The 13,155-nt window shown below is 41.7% G+C and overlaps 1 protein-coding gene across 1 annotated transcript; it reads left to right on the forward strand.

Annotated features, from left to right (window-relative positions):
* The first annotated feature begins 2,982 nt into the window (after positions 1–2,982).
* Positions 2,983–10,815, forward strand: LOC126404718 (uncharacterized). Its single transcript, XM_050068092.1, has 11 exons — positions 2,983–3,052; positions 3,215–3,320; positions 3,647–3,759; positions 4,039–4,163; positions 5,184–5,279; positions 5,390–5,518; positions 5,598–5,726; positions 9,526–9,718; positions 9,833–9,933; positions 10,089–10,244; positions 10,354–10,815. Exons 1-11 carry the CDS (start codon positions 2,983–2,985, stop codon positions 10,813–10,815), a joined length of 1,680 nt encoding a protein of 559 aa, XP_049924049.1.
* Positions 10,816–13,155: the final 2,340 nt, after the last annotated feature.

Raw genomic sequence — 13,155 nt, forward strand, 5'->3', positions numbered from 1 at the left:
TTTCCTGAGAGCCACTTTTGCAAAATGACAGCAGGCCAGGGGCCAGTTAATGAACAAACATTAATAATATTTATCAGTATGTATAATAAATGAATTGCTTGTTTGCAACCGCTCAACATTCACTGTCCGTAGCTGCCAAGAGGGAACTACTACTTTCTCTTGGGTGAAAGTTGTGGTTTGTTGGACCCATCCATCAACCCTTCCACCCGCCCCACTTGGACTTTCGCCGCCTTAACTTCCCTTGTGGTCCCGCTGCATTTCCCCGTGGCACTGCTGGGCGCTGTAAAACTATATACCGGCAAGCATCTTGCCAATATTAAAGGGTGCCTTTTTTCGTTGGTTTCTTACACTACAAGTCACTGCCCAAGCGCCGGATTCCGACAACTTTGGGGCGAGACCATGCTCGTTCGATGGGCCACCCAGCACCCTATTGTGGGCCAGATTCAGCCCACGGCCCACAAGTTGAGTGTCTTTGCTTTAATGTCTTTAGTGTGGCTTTGCACTGCAGCATGGACATCTCACCATTAGTTGGACCACTGACTCCTAACCTGGGTCCCGACCTCCGTTAGAGGTCACCAAAGCTTTATGGAGGGGTTGCGAGGCCTTCTTAATTTTAAGGTCGTGCAGTCCTCAGGTTTGAACAAGAGATGTAATGAAAAGGGATGCAGATAGATGTGACAGTGAAGGAGGTGGATGATGAGGAAGAAAGAGACATCCTGTAGGAGACGAGGGTGCACGCTGTGTGATAGGAAACAGGCCTATTAAGACTTTAAGATGTGTTTGTCAGAAACACAAATCATGCCATAAAAACCTGGTAAAATCTACTAAAACTGGAGGCACAGACAACAATTTGCAACACTGAAACTGATTTTTATTTTTTTCTGCCTAAAGTAATAAGTGTTGAATTTATCGAATAAAATCACACAAACCAAAATAAGTGAAAACCTGTTTGCGCTTAGGGAAATTTTGTTCTTTTACCTGTGCATTCATTAGACTCCACACACAGAACCACTGCTTCCTTAATGCCGTCATTCTGGGGTTTTTCCTTTAACTCCTCCTTAAGAAGATGATGTCAAGACACTGTAGTGTGCCAAGTGAATGCTTTCATTATAAACTGATGAGTCGAGCAACAATGTTTGTCACATTACTGGCATTTGTATGGTGGAGCAGCGTCTGATTTGTTACCTTGTAAGCATGCCACGTTCACTGTGAACACCCTAATTAAGTCTTGAACAATGAGTAGCTGCTACAAAAATAACACAGAGAAGTGAAAGAGAAAGTATTTTGATCAGTGGGAGAGGCTGCGAGCACCTGGACATAGATGGGTGACATTCTCTCAGCATAATAAATCAGAACAAGGATGTGGTTTAAATATTCTGTCAATAATTAGAAAGTAATTGTATCCTTGGATGGGAACAAACAAACAACTTGTTGCATGACCTCATCTTTCGACTTGTCAGGCCGTCAGTTTCCTTGATTCTTTCAAGGTAACATCAACTTGTCAGATCTTACAGTGTGCTAAAAGCGTGCTATTTTTGATGTACTAACACTGAATGGTAATGCCACGGGAATGGTACAACACCACAAAGTGAAATTTTTTCCTTCAACAACAAATGCACGTGGTTGGGTTAAGGCAACAAAAGCAAGTGGTTAGATTCAGGAAAAAATCTATGGGATGCAAACACTGCTTTCTTGGGTTTTTATTGGACCCATCCACCACCACTCCTGCCCACCCCACTTGGACTTTGAACACCTTAACTTTGCCGCTGCGTTTTCCCCCTGATGCCGCTGGGTGCAGTAAAACTATAACAGCAAGCGTCTGCATATCATGCCGACGTTAAGGGCGCCTTTTTCCTTGGTTTTTGATGCCGCACCTCACTGCCCAAGTGCCAGATTTCGATGACTTCAGAGTGAGACGGGGCTCGGTTGGCGGGCCACCCGGCACCCTATTGTGGGTCAGATTTAGCCCAAGTCCCACAAGTTGAGTGTCCCTGCTATAATACCTTTAGTGTGGCTTTGCATTGCAGTCATGGACTTGCCACGCCCACATACGACGTGCAAGGTACCCTGGGTGTGTTGGTTGGTGACATTCTGGGTCGCTGTGTCAAGTTCTGCCTGTTACATGCATTGCCTTCTTTCAAAATACATTTCCTACGTTGGTACAACACCGCAAATTGATGTTTTTTTCTTCAACAACTAATGTCTGTTCGGGCAACAAAAACATGTGGTTAGGTTTAGGAAAAAAGAACAGGGTTTGGCTTTAGAATCTTACAGGACACAAACACCTCTCTCCCGGGTGAAAGTTGGTGTTTGTTGGACCCATCCACCAACCCAGTCGGACTTTCGCTGCCTTAACGTCCGTTCATGTCCTGCCACATTTCCCTGCGATGTCGCCGGGCGCTGTCAAACTATAATGGCAAGCGGCCGCGTATCATACTGATGTTAAAGGATGCCTTTTTTTGTTGGTTTCTGACGCTGCAAGTCACTGCCCAAGCATCAGATTTCGACGACTTCCAAGTGAGACCAGGCTCCTAAGAAAGGGAAACCAGGGTTCCAAAAATGAAAAGAAAGACAGGAAAGCAAACTGATTCTGTAAAACAAACATTTCAAAAATGTATGAGAGAGACATGGATCAAGAGAGGAATGGAAGGAGGTCCACAGCAACTGCTTATGCATAGGGCCCAGAATTTGATGCTACTCTCCTGCCTAATGGTTACACTGTCTGTACATGAATCAAGTGCAAATGGAAGTTTAACTTTTTTTTTTTTTTTACCTGGGACAGAAGCTGTGATCCATGATCAGTCTCGTCTGCAAAAGGCAAGAAGAAAACTTCACAGGGTAACACTACATTTTCTTTTCTTCTTTATCAAATATACAAGGTGCTTTCTTAAGTTTAGACTGATGTGGAATTGAATTGTTTGCCCCGATAATGTGAGACAGAATAAGACTTTCTTGTCTTCAGGGGGAGATTAAACAGGAAAGATGTTCAGCTTCAGAAAACGAGCCCTGGATGATGTGGAAGCAGGAGCAGCAGAGGAGAAGAAACTAAAAGGTAGAAAGTATTTTGCAGGCCCCTTGGTGGAGAGATAACAAAATGGATGGATGGATGGATGGATGGATGGATCTGCCCAGGTGTGCTGCACTGCTTACAGTTGTTGCAGATCTAAAAGTTAGTGGTGATGGTGTGATGACACTGTTTTTCTTTCTTCTAAAGTAATTCGGCCACAGAGACTTCCTCATGGTTTGTACAATCAGGGCGCCACATGCTACCTCAACAGTGTCCTGCAAGTTCTCTTCATGACACCAGAGATCCATGACAGGTTTGAAACTTTCATCTGTAGAAAATAGAAACAGCAAAGATCACAACTTGAGCCAGACTTGATTACCACAGTGCCACGTTCACAAAAGTCTGTCATGTGTTTTTGAATATCTCAAAGAGGAAGGACCATGACGCTTTTACCTGAACATTAATATATCTGCTGGTAGTGTCCAAAGTTTTACGTTCAGCTCTTGTTACAAGACTGTTCTGACCTCAGGCGACATATATTGCAATCAAAAGATCAAGCTGGACCATCTTCTTTTTTAGACAGCACTCAATGATGCAAAGGTTAAAGGTGACAGTAACTAAACTCTCCTCTTCCTTAAGGTTGGATCCAAAATCACAGATCACAGATGAAGAGCTGAGAAACCTCTTTGAAGAACTGGAAAAAGCAACATGTGGAACAGAAAAGATCACGGAGATTTTGGGCATTGAAAATGGTAAGTTGAGCAGTGAAGAACAAAAAAATATTAAAGACCAACAGGAGGGGAAGTCACTCAACAGCTGTAGATTCACTGAGATGCTTTGGTTGACTTATATACTGGATTCTAATTTATACGTTTTCAGTTCATGAACAACGTGATGCTGTTGAATGCCTTGAGTTGATTTTACATGAGGTCAGCCCACAGGCCTCTGAGGTGAGCACTTATTAAACCCATAACAGAATATTCCAGCCAACTAATCAGAGAGCTCTGTTATAAGTGCTATTCTATCTCAAGGTTTTGCAAGGCTAGCGTACACAACAAAGTGCTCTGATGGCCACAACATCAACGAAGAGACGAATCCATTCTGGACTCTTCCTCTGTCACTGAAAGATACCCATGATGATACAACCTACAGCGTGGTAAGCATCCCCTTGTTCTCCTGTAAATAGTTATTAAAATAAGGTTGGAGTGGTAAAGGGGGGAATACAAAAATTAAATAGTCCAAATGTTGAAACAACAGTACAGTACAATCCAACAAAAACATTATACTGTTAACTAACAATAAAAGGGTCTATAGCAACAAAATGTCTGACTGAAGCCAACTGCCAGTGAAGGACTGAATAAATAAATAAATAAAGAAATGAAAATGTAATTGAGCATAGCGTTAGTTCAGGCAGGACACAATGTCAAGCTCAGCTCACATCCCAGCTACATCGGCTGATCTCAAACAGCCCAATCAACTGATGGAGCAGCTGATTGATGGAAGGGAGTCAGCTGCTAGATCACATGATTCCTTTCTATGCAACCATTTGGTAAATATAATTCAGGACGCCCTATTCAAACTTCTCTGGCCTGTCTACTGTTGCTGCTTCCTCTGCAAGCTGCTCTGCAACCGACCTCCACCCCAGCTCCTCCTTTTCATGCTGTGTCTGACTTATCAATGTCATCTCTGTTTGTCATCAATGCTGCTCTGTTCTGTTCCCAGGGGGTCTTTGCTGCTGCTCTCCCTGCCTTAGGCTTTCCATGTAGGCACATGGAAGGGCAGGGAGGTTTACTCTCTCTGCTTCAGGCTTTCCTCATTTGCATGTGGAAGGGCAGACAAGTGTGCTCTCTCTGCCTTATGGCTTTCCATGTAGACGAGTGGAAGGGCAGGGAGGTTTGGTCTCTCTGCTTCAGGCTTTCCTCGTTTGCACGTGGAAGGGCAGACAGGTGTGCTCTCTCTGCCTTATGGCTTTCCACGTAGGCGAGTGGAAGGGGCTTTCTGCGTAGGCCTGAGGAAAGGCAGAGGGGCCCCAGAACAGAGCCATACCGCCAAATATAATACTGCAAATGGAAATAAAGTTTTCTTTGGCAAAAGTGTTCCTGACTGAAATATTTTTACAATAATGTGAGATTGGTAATCCAAGTTGGAATGTATCACACCATTTGTGTTTTTACAGGAAAATGGCTTTGAAAGAATTTTCCAGCTGAAATCATTCAGCGGAGACAACATGGTGTACTGCAACGAATGTGAAAAGAAAACAGACGCAACCTGTGTGAGTTTTCAAACACTGACTGTAACCGGGACAAAATTTATATTGGAATGAAATGTACATTTTGTATGTGTGTGTTTGCAATACGTAATAATGTTTCTTGTGTTATTTAGGGATGTGAGATGGTGACATATCCTCAGCTTTTGATTCTACTCCTCAAGAGGTTTGACTTTGACTACAGCACCATGTCATATTTCAAGACGAACTGCTGTGTGGACGTGCCACGAACGTTACAGAGAAAGGCAAGGGGAAGTAACTTTAAATATGTCATGTTTAGTTTTAAAATCTTTTCATGTAGCTGACCATGTTTTTCCATTGCAGAACAACAAGTACGAACTGTATGGGATGGTGAATCACATGGGGGGTCTCAGAGGAGGACATTACACAGCCACCATCCTGTCCAACGAGGACAAAACCTGGTATGAGTTTAATGACGATCACGTCAGCCAGGTGAGAATTCAACACATTACTTTGCATGGCATATATTCAAAACTTACAAAAAAATAAAGTCTAAAAAACCCTTGTTTTGTTGAATGGTGCAGGTTGGAGAGCAACCATGGACTTCCAAGTATGTTTGATTAATTCTACTTTATCAAGTCTGACACAGTGGACAAAATCTCACCACAAGGTCCTTTTAGTTGCTGTTAAACATGCTACAGTGACCAATGGTGACTGTGTGGGCAGAGTTTCACACAGAGCTGTAAGAAAAAAGGAGGACCATGGGAAACTCACGGCAGATGTCATGCCGTTATGCCACCCCGCTGATCTGTATAAAAAGGTATGATCATGGAATGGGGGGACAATGTTGTCTCTCCTTTAAGCCGGAGGTAGTAACAACGCTAAAACGATGTCTGTATAAAAGGGACAGCCGGTAGGTCGAGAACATGGGTGGCGCAAATGTGACATTTTGACGTGTTGTGTGTGTGACCCATTGCTGGGAGCAGTTAGCGGCAAACTCGAAGAACAGCAGCAGTCGAATGTCTGCATATTGGGGACAACAAAGAGTTCTGGGAACTGAAGTTACATTTTTCCATTATTTGGACCACTTAAAGGACTTTTCTTAAACTGTCATGAACGAGTAGTCTTTAAAAATGCAGAGAAGATCATGTGATACGTTTGAAATCTTCCAATCCGCTACAGTGCTGAATGGACTTTGTGGTGAGATTGTTCGGTCAGCTGCTGTGTTCTGTTATCTATCTGGGCATGTTCATTAATCTCTAACTTTTTGTTGTTCTATGTGAACAATTACCTCAAAACGATTGTTCAACAGTTCCAGCACTGCGTATCTGCTCATGTACAGAGGTAAGATCACAAACGTGCATCAAGAAACATGTCTAGTCTGGTGATATTAGCAGATATTTAACCGATATACTGGGTTTCCTCTGCTTTAAAGCCTCAGGGGAAAAGTCCGGAGAAAAGGACACAAAAAAAGAAGACAGTGAGATGACGAGAGGTACAAACCTCTTTGTTTTTTTATGCATTTTAGTTCAAGCATTTGTCTAAGGAAAATAACTTATCTCTAACTTTACCAACAGAAAATACTTGGAAGAGTTCAAGCAACATCAAGAAGAAGATTATTATTACTGCCATTGTTTGTGGTTGTGCATTAATTCTGATAGTGCCTATTGTATGGTTTATGAAAAAAGCTTAATAGAGTAGGGAGGATTTATGTCAGCACTGCACATAGGCTCAGAAATGTCAACCAACCATGTATTTAACCATGTGAATAATCAAGGAACACAATCATGTACAGTATAATCAAACTTTGGAACATCTCTCACCACAGTAAATTGATTTCTTTTGACTTTTATCCTCTTTATCGCCGCCCTGTGTTTCAATGTGAGTCACTATATGTCTTCATGTTTCTGTTAATGCTGTATTTACTGTCATGGACTTTTCATGTTGATATATGACGTGCAAGGTACCCTGGGTGTGTTGGTTGACGTTCTGTGACGCTGTGTCAAGTTCTGCCTGTTACATGCATTGTCTGTTTTCAAAATACACTTCCATTTTCACAGGAAATGTACAGTTTGCATACAGTCTCTGTCAAAATAAACACACTACGTTGGTAAAACAACACAAATTGACTTTTTTTGCCTTCAACAACAAACTGCTGTCTTAACTTTTGTTGTTGTCCCACCGTGTTTCCCCTGATGCCCCCGGTAAACAATAGCAGTGACCGACCATGTATCATGCCAACATGAATGGACGGCTTTTTACGTGGGTGTTTGACATCGGAAGTCACTGACCAAGCGCCAGTTTTTAACAACCTCAGACTGAGACCGGGTTGGATTTAGTGGCATCTAGTGGTGAGGACTGAAGATTGCAGTAAACTCAAATTACTCCCAGTTAAGATTACTTCAGTGCTCAATGTTCAGGAGGTTTTTAGTGCGAGCCGACTTATCCACAGAGGTTTCTTCCTCTCCAAAACAAATGGTCCAGGCGATTAAAACCAGTAAGAACAAAACTATCTTTCTGCTTTGCTAAAATTTGCAATTTTCTATTTGCTTTTGTCTTTTCCAGTATGAATCTGAGTATAATATTACGTTAGTGCATGAAACTGTAATAAAATTGAGAAAATGCCACATCCTTTGGTTTGACTATTTTATTTTTATTTTGGCAACGACAGCAGCACACAAAGCACACAACAATCCAGGGTAAGGCACAGTCTCAAAGTCAAATGCAGAGGCAACCTGTGTGATAATATTCACAATGTGTTTGGTTTGGATTAGACAATTAAATGAATCAGGTCATTCTACATATTTGTTCCTGCCCATCACCAGAATGTAGCACAAATATTTTTGTACTTGATTCTTTTCCAATCACTGACTGATTATTATAACCACATCCTTATTCTTGTTTTTAGAGAATGCTGCCGAACTACTTTCAGGTACTAGGAGTTTCCCCTGCTGATCAAAAAGTGTTTTGATCAGCAGGAATACTTTCAGTCTTCTGTAGAAATCCTTGATTTTTCAAACAAGAGGATATTAAGGTGCTCTGCAGTAATATGTAAATGTAAATGTATGGACATCTGAAATGGCACAGTTTGGTGGTGTACCACAGGGGTCTGTTCTTAGACCCCTTATTCTATTTAATTTATATTATTTGCTTTGTGCTAATTACACTAGCTTGCTTCTTTAACATAAATCACGTCACATTCAGTGTTTCTCACGAACACACTGTGACTCCTTGTATCCAAGGTTATGAATAATTCCACAGAGGGATATGTCTCTCTGTGGTTTTGTAGCAGCTACTAATTGTTCAAGATGCTCTGTCATCTGATTAGTTTACAAGTGCCAGTTTTGACTGTGACAAACATCTGTGACTGACACATTTAATTACTGACTTTGATTCTTCTCAAGGAGGAGTAGACTAAAAATAGAAAACCACCTGCTTGACAGTAATAACGAAGCACATCTTCCATGTATTACGTCCAAAAAACTAACCGGTAAAAGAAGAAAACTTCCCTCAGTGCAAATCAAACACTCAGTCATGGTTTACAATGATTTGGACTTTCTTTGCATTTCCAGTGTAAATATAAAGCATGTTTTTGTGGTTCAGCCTGATTTGGTACCAACATTTAACACCTCTTAATAAATTCAGTCACTCCTATAAAAACACAGAACACAAAAATGATTGTCATCTGATTCAGAGGATCCTTCACCAACTTTAATTAGAATAGGATTCAACAGTCATCACTTTTTGTCTTTACTTTGCCTTCTCTTGTCTTCATTTGTGTCTTCTACCACTTAGCCTTTTGTGTTTAAATGTGCAAACAATTTAAGAAAAAAAACATGGTTCATTTTTTTTTTAAAAATTATTATTATTTCATTGATTTATCTTTTAACCACAAATATTCTATTTAATATTCAAGTGTTTAGCCAGCCATCAGATTCTAAAAAATATTTAAAAAGGGTTGTCCCTTTACAATCACATGACTTGAGAGGACGGACCGCCCTCCTCTTTACCTGTGCAGACAGGGCAGTCACCTGTCAGAGGAGAGCGTGGATACACTGAGTGAAGACAGGCAGAGAGGAGCCCTAACACTGCACACAGAGGAGGGATGGCTCTGCAAAACAGAGAAGAATCTGAAGAGGAGATAAGTTATGACTTCCAAGACCTGAGAAGGAGGTTCATACATTTAGAAGAGAGGAGTCATGACTCTCAACAAAGCAGACACATGGCACGTTTAGAGGAGAGGAGATATGACTTTCAACGACTTAGACACAGATTTGTAATTGTGGGGCAGAGGAGTCATGTCTCTCAACAAAGCAGGCGTTTGCCACCTGAAGAGAAGGCTCATAACTTTGAAGAGCTGAGAAGCAGATCCATGAATGGAGAGGAGGAGAGTAAAGACATCAGGGGAGGGACAGCTGGAGAGAAATGTTATGACCCTCGGGACTCCACGCTGACATTTGTACAAGGAGACGATGTGTTAGATTGTAAGTAGCAAAGTTTTACATTTACAAAGCTATACTGTTGCCTACTGTTGGATTTCAAGTTCCTAATTGTACCCTGTAACACTGCACATCTTTTCTTGTGTGTGTGTCTCATAGTTTTGTGTCATGACTTCAAGTCTCTCAGAGCAAAGATGTCCTGCGGTCATGCTGTCACTCCGATGTCTCTCACCATCTGGTGTCTCTATTTGCTTAATCAGGTACACTAATGACGTCATCACCTTCCCTTCATCATAAAACTCAAACATGTTTTAGTGACTAACTTCTCTGACAAGTGCATAGTGGCAGCATGTGTAATAAAAGAGTAACTTTATAGTAGGTATATGACTCTTTGATTGTCTTTATAATATTAAAGGGTAAATGCAGATTTGTGTGTGGCCAGACTGGCTGTGATGCTGAGTGGCCCTTTGAGGAGGTTTGTAAAATGGCTCTTCTGACCCCTGAAGAAAGGGATTACTTTGAAAGGAAAATCTTCAGCAACGCTGGGGAGAGTTACTTGGACGTCAAAGCAGTGAGTATCTCAGTTACATAAAAACTGTCGATAGAAATCACATTTTTTACATTCAACACAAAAGTTTAAATGTAAAAACATGTCATTGTGTTTTAACGTCACTCCTCAGTGTCCTGGATGCCAGTCTCGTTTGATGAGAGCTGACCTCCATGATCTCAGTGTCCAGTGCCCAGTGTGCACAGCGAGGAGAAGAAGGGCTTATCGGTTCTGCTGGCAGTGTTTGAAGAAGTGGAAGGGTCCAGCTCCACGTTCAGACCGCTGTGGGAATAAAGACTGCCAAGACCCACTGGAAATACTGAGAAACTGCCCAGATATCACCTTCAAGGATGTGGAGGGGGTCACTGGCTGTCCCTCCATCCGTGCCTGTCCCACCTGTGGTGTTCTGGTGGAGCATGATAGAACTTACTGTAAAAACATTTACTGTGTTCGATGTAAGGTGGAGTTCTGTTTTGTGTGTCTGAAGCTCACTAAAGAGTGTGCGGATGTGAAGAACGCATCCTCATATTTTGAACTTTGCCCCAGTGGTGTCGCACCAAGACAGACCTCTATACCTGTGTGGCAGAGGACATGAGTCCATGGTTACCAGTCTGCGTTTGAATCGATTTGAAGATTCTACTGCTCATTTTTAAAGCACTTCATGGCTTAGTCCCGGATGTTTTGTATTTAAAAGTATAACCTATGTAGCTGTCTGATAAAGGACAACTTTTTTCTCTTAAATGTAGAGAAGTAGAAGTATAAAGTGTCAGAAAATGGTAATAGTAGCCAACCTATAATTTGTAAGTGCAGTAGCTACTTTGAGTAAATGGACTGAGTGAGAGGAAGAGAGGGTTTAACTTCTCGGAGCGTTGCTGGTTACTGATAAAATGGTGTTAAAACACCTCAGACACAGAGGGGATAGCAATGACTTTGAAAAGTTGTGTAATTAATAAATGTATTATGGACATAAAGTGTCTGAAACCTGGACTATGTGTCGCTCAGACTGTTACTGGATACATTTGCACTGTGAAGCCACATTCTGGGGTCATGGAAGTACGCCTTTAAACCTGTAGACAATGGCGCCATCTTCTGGTCGTTGCTCTCACCTACTGTCCATCAGAGTCTCATCCACCTTTCAAACCTTCTCTGTAATTTTAGCATTTGGGTATATTTTAAAAATCTGTTATTTTACTTGAGTACTTTTTATCTCAAATATTGTACTTCTGTACATTTCAAGTCACACCCTTTACAGAGTAATAAGAAAAGTCAAATTAAAAAGACCTGATGAACTGTGTGAGAATGGAGAAAAATGTCTTAACCCAGTGGTTCCCAACTGGTCCAACCTCTGTCTCTGTCAAATAGCTGTTGGTTAGTCACTCACTCTATAGCAGAGAACAACACTTCAGAGTAGAAGCTCTGTGCTGGAATTCTACTGTACTTAAAAAAATAAATAAATCATTTCTTAAAAAACTTGACATGTTTGCAAGTCACTTGCGGTCCATTCAGGATGGGCCCATGACCCACCAGTTGGGAACCACTGCCTTAACCATCATGTAGATGGTCCACGCCTTAAAACGTATCATTTTGGCATGTTAATGCACCTGTAGCCTTCATGTCACAGCCAATGGGTTGTTCCATTCTTGTCTAAAAGAGGCGTTAGGTTCCATCTACTGATGTAATGCACCACCCAGTGAGCGTGCTAAGGGACTGTTCGTTACTTCTTAGGGGGGAGGTGTGGTGCCAAAAGGGGGAGGCATGTCAAATATTTTTTAAGCACTGGAGAGGAACTTCTGTTTTTACTTTGGCTTAGGGGAGGGGCACAGAAATTTAAATGGATGCATTTTGTATTTATTTTAATACTTTTTAAAGAAAACATGCCACGTCTTCCTGAAAAAAAATAAAATAAAGTTACACCATTTCTCATCACCAAAAACTGTAAAAACAGAAATAATCACTGGATTTTCAAATATCCAGCTGTCCTTGAACACATCATGTGTGAGGAATGCTTCCACCAGAGGAAAAAAAACAAACAAAAACGATATTTTATCACTTTATTCTACTTTGAACCCTGGGCTGGGGGAGCCCTTCTGTGTGGAGTTTACATGTTCTCCCCATGTCAGTGTGGGTNTTTTCACTGGAGACATTTTAACATGTCCCACCAGGTGTAAATAATGACATTAACAATGACTGAATTCCATTTAGCTGCTTTGGTTTCAGGGCCCTGGTGTTGTGCATGCTGCCTCTCTGTCACACTCACTGAGACTCTTGAACACAACAGAGCCGTCATTAGCGTCATCATTAACACCTGTGCTTGTCCTGCCATGACAGGTCAAAGTGTCTGCTGTGAACAAGGTCGATGAGGTGTGTCAGGACTTTCTGCTGTGACTGCAAAGTCGGCTCAAAATGTTAGAAAACTTTGAGGAGTGCTGGGGCGGAGACGTTGAGTGGACTGGTTATGGTTTGTTTGAGAATAAATGAGTGGAGAAGTTGAACCTGAAGCAGACTGTGGAGGACTTCACTCGTCTTGGTGCTCACACAGAGCTGTAGAGATCATGGGTGAGTACAACAACAAACTCATTGTGATGGATGTTCGCTGTGCAGAGGAGAATGTCAGTGTTACATGCTACAAGCTGTGCACAACTTCTTTTAAAGGAACCGTCCACAGAATTTAGTGGCACCTAATGGCAGCAACCAGCTGAAACTTCTCCCAGGTGTGCTCCCGGTTAGAGCTCTGTCAGAGTTCATTGTTTAGGAGGTTTTTACAGTGAGCTGAGTTATCCACAGTCTCTCACACTGTGGTGTCACAGCCAGCTGGATGAAGTATCTTATGTCTTAGACACTAGCTAAATGGTAAACAAACATGGCAGCACACCGGTAAGGTAAGACAACACGTTTACATGTCGTTTTCTATATGTTCTCTGACATTTATCCTAAC

This window comes from Epinephelus moara, chromosome 17 (genome assembly GCF_006386435.1).
Source record: "Epinephelus moara isolate mb chromosome 17, YSFRI_EMoa_1.0, whole genome shotgun sequence".
In the NCBI taxonomy this organism is placed as follows: domain Eukaryota; kingdom Metazoa; phylum Chordata; class Actinopteri; order Perciformes; family Serranidae; genus Epinephelus; species Epinephelus moara.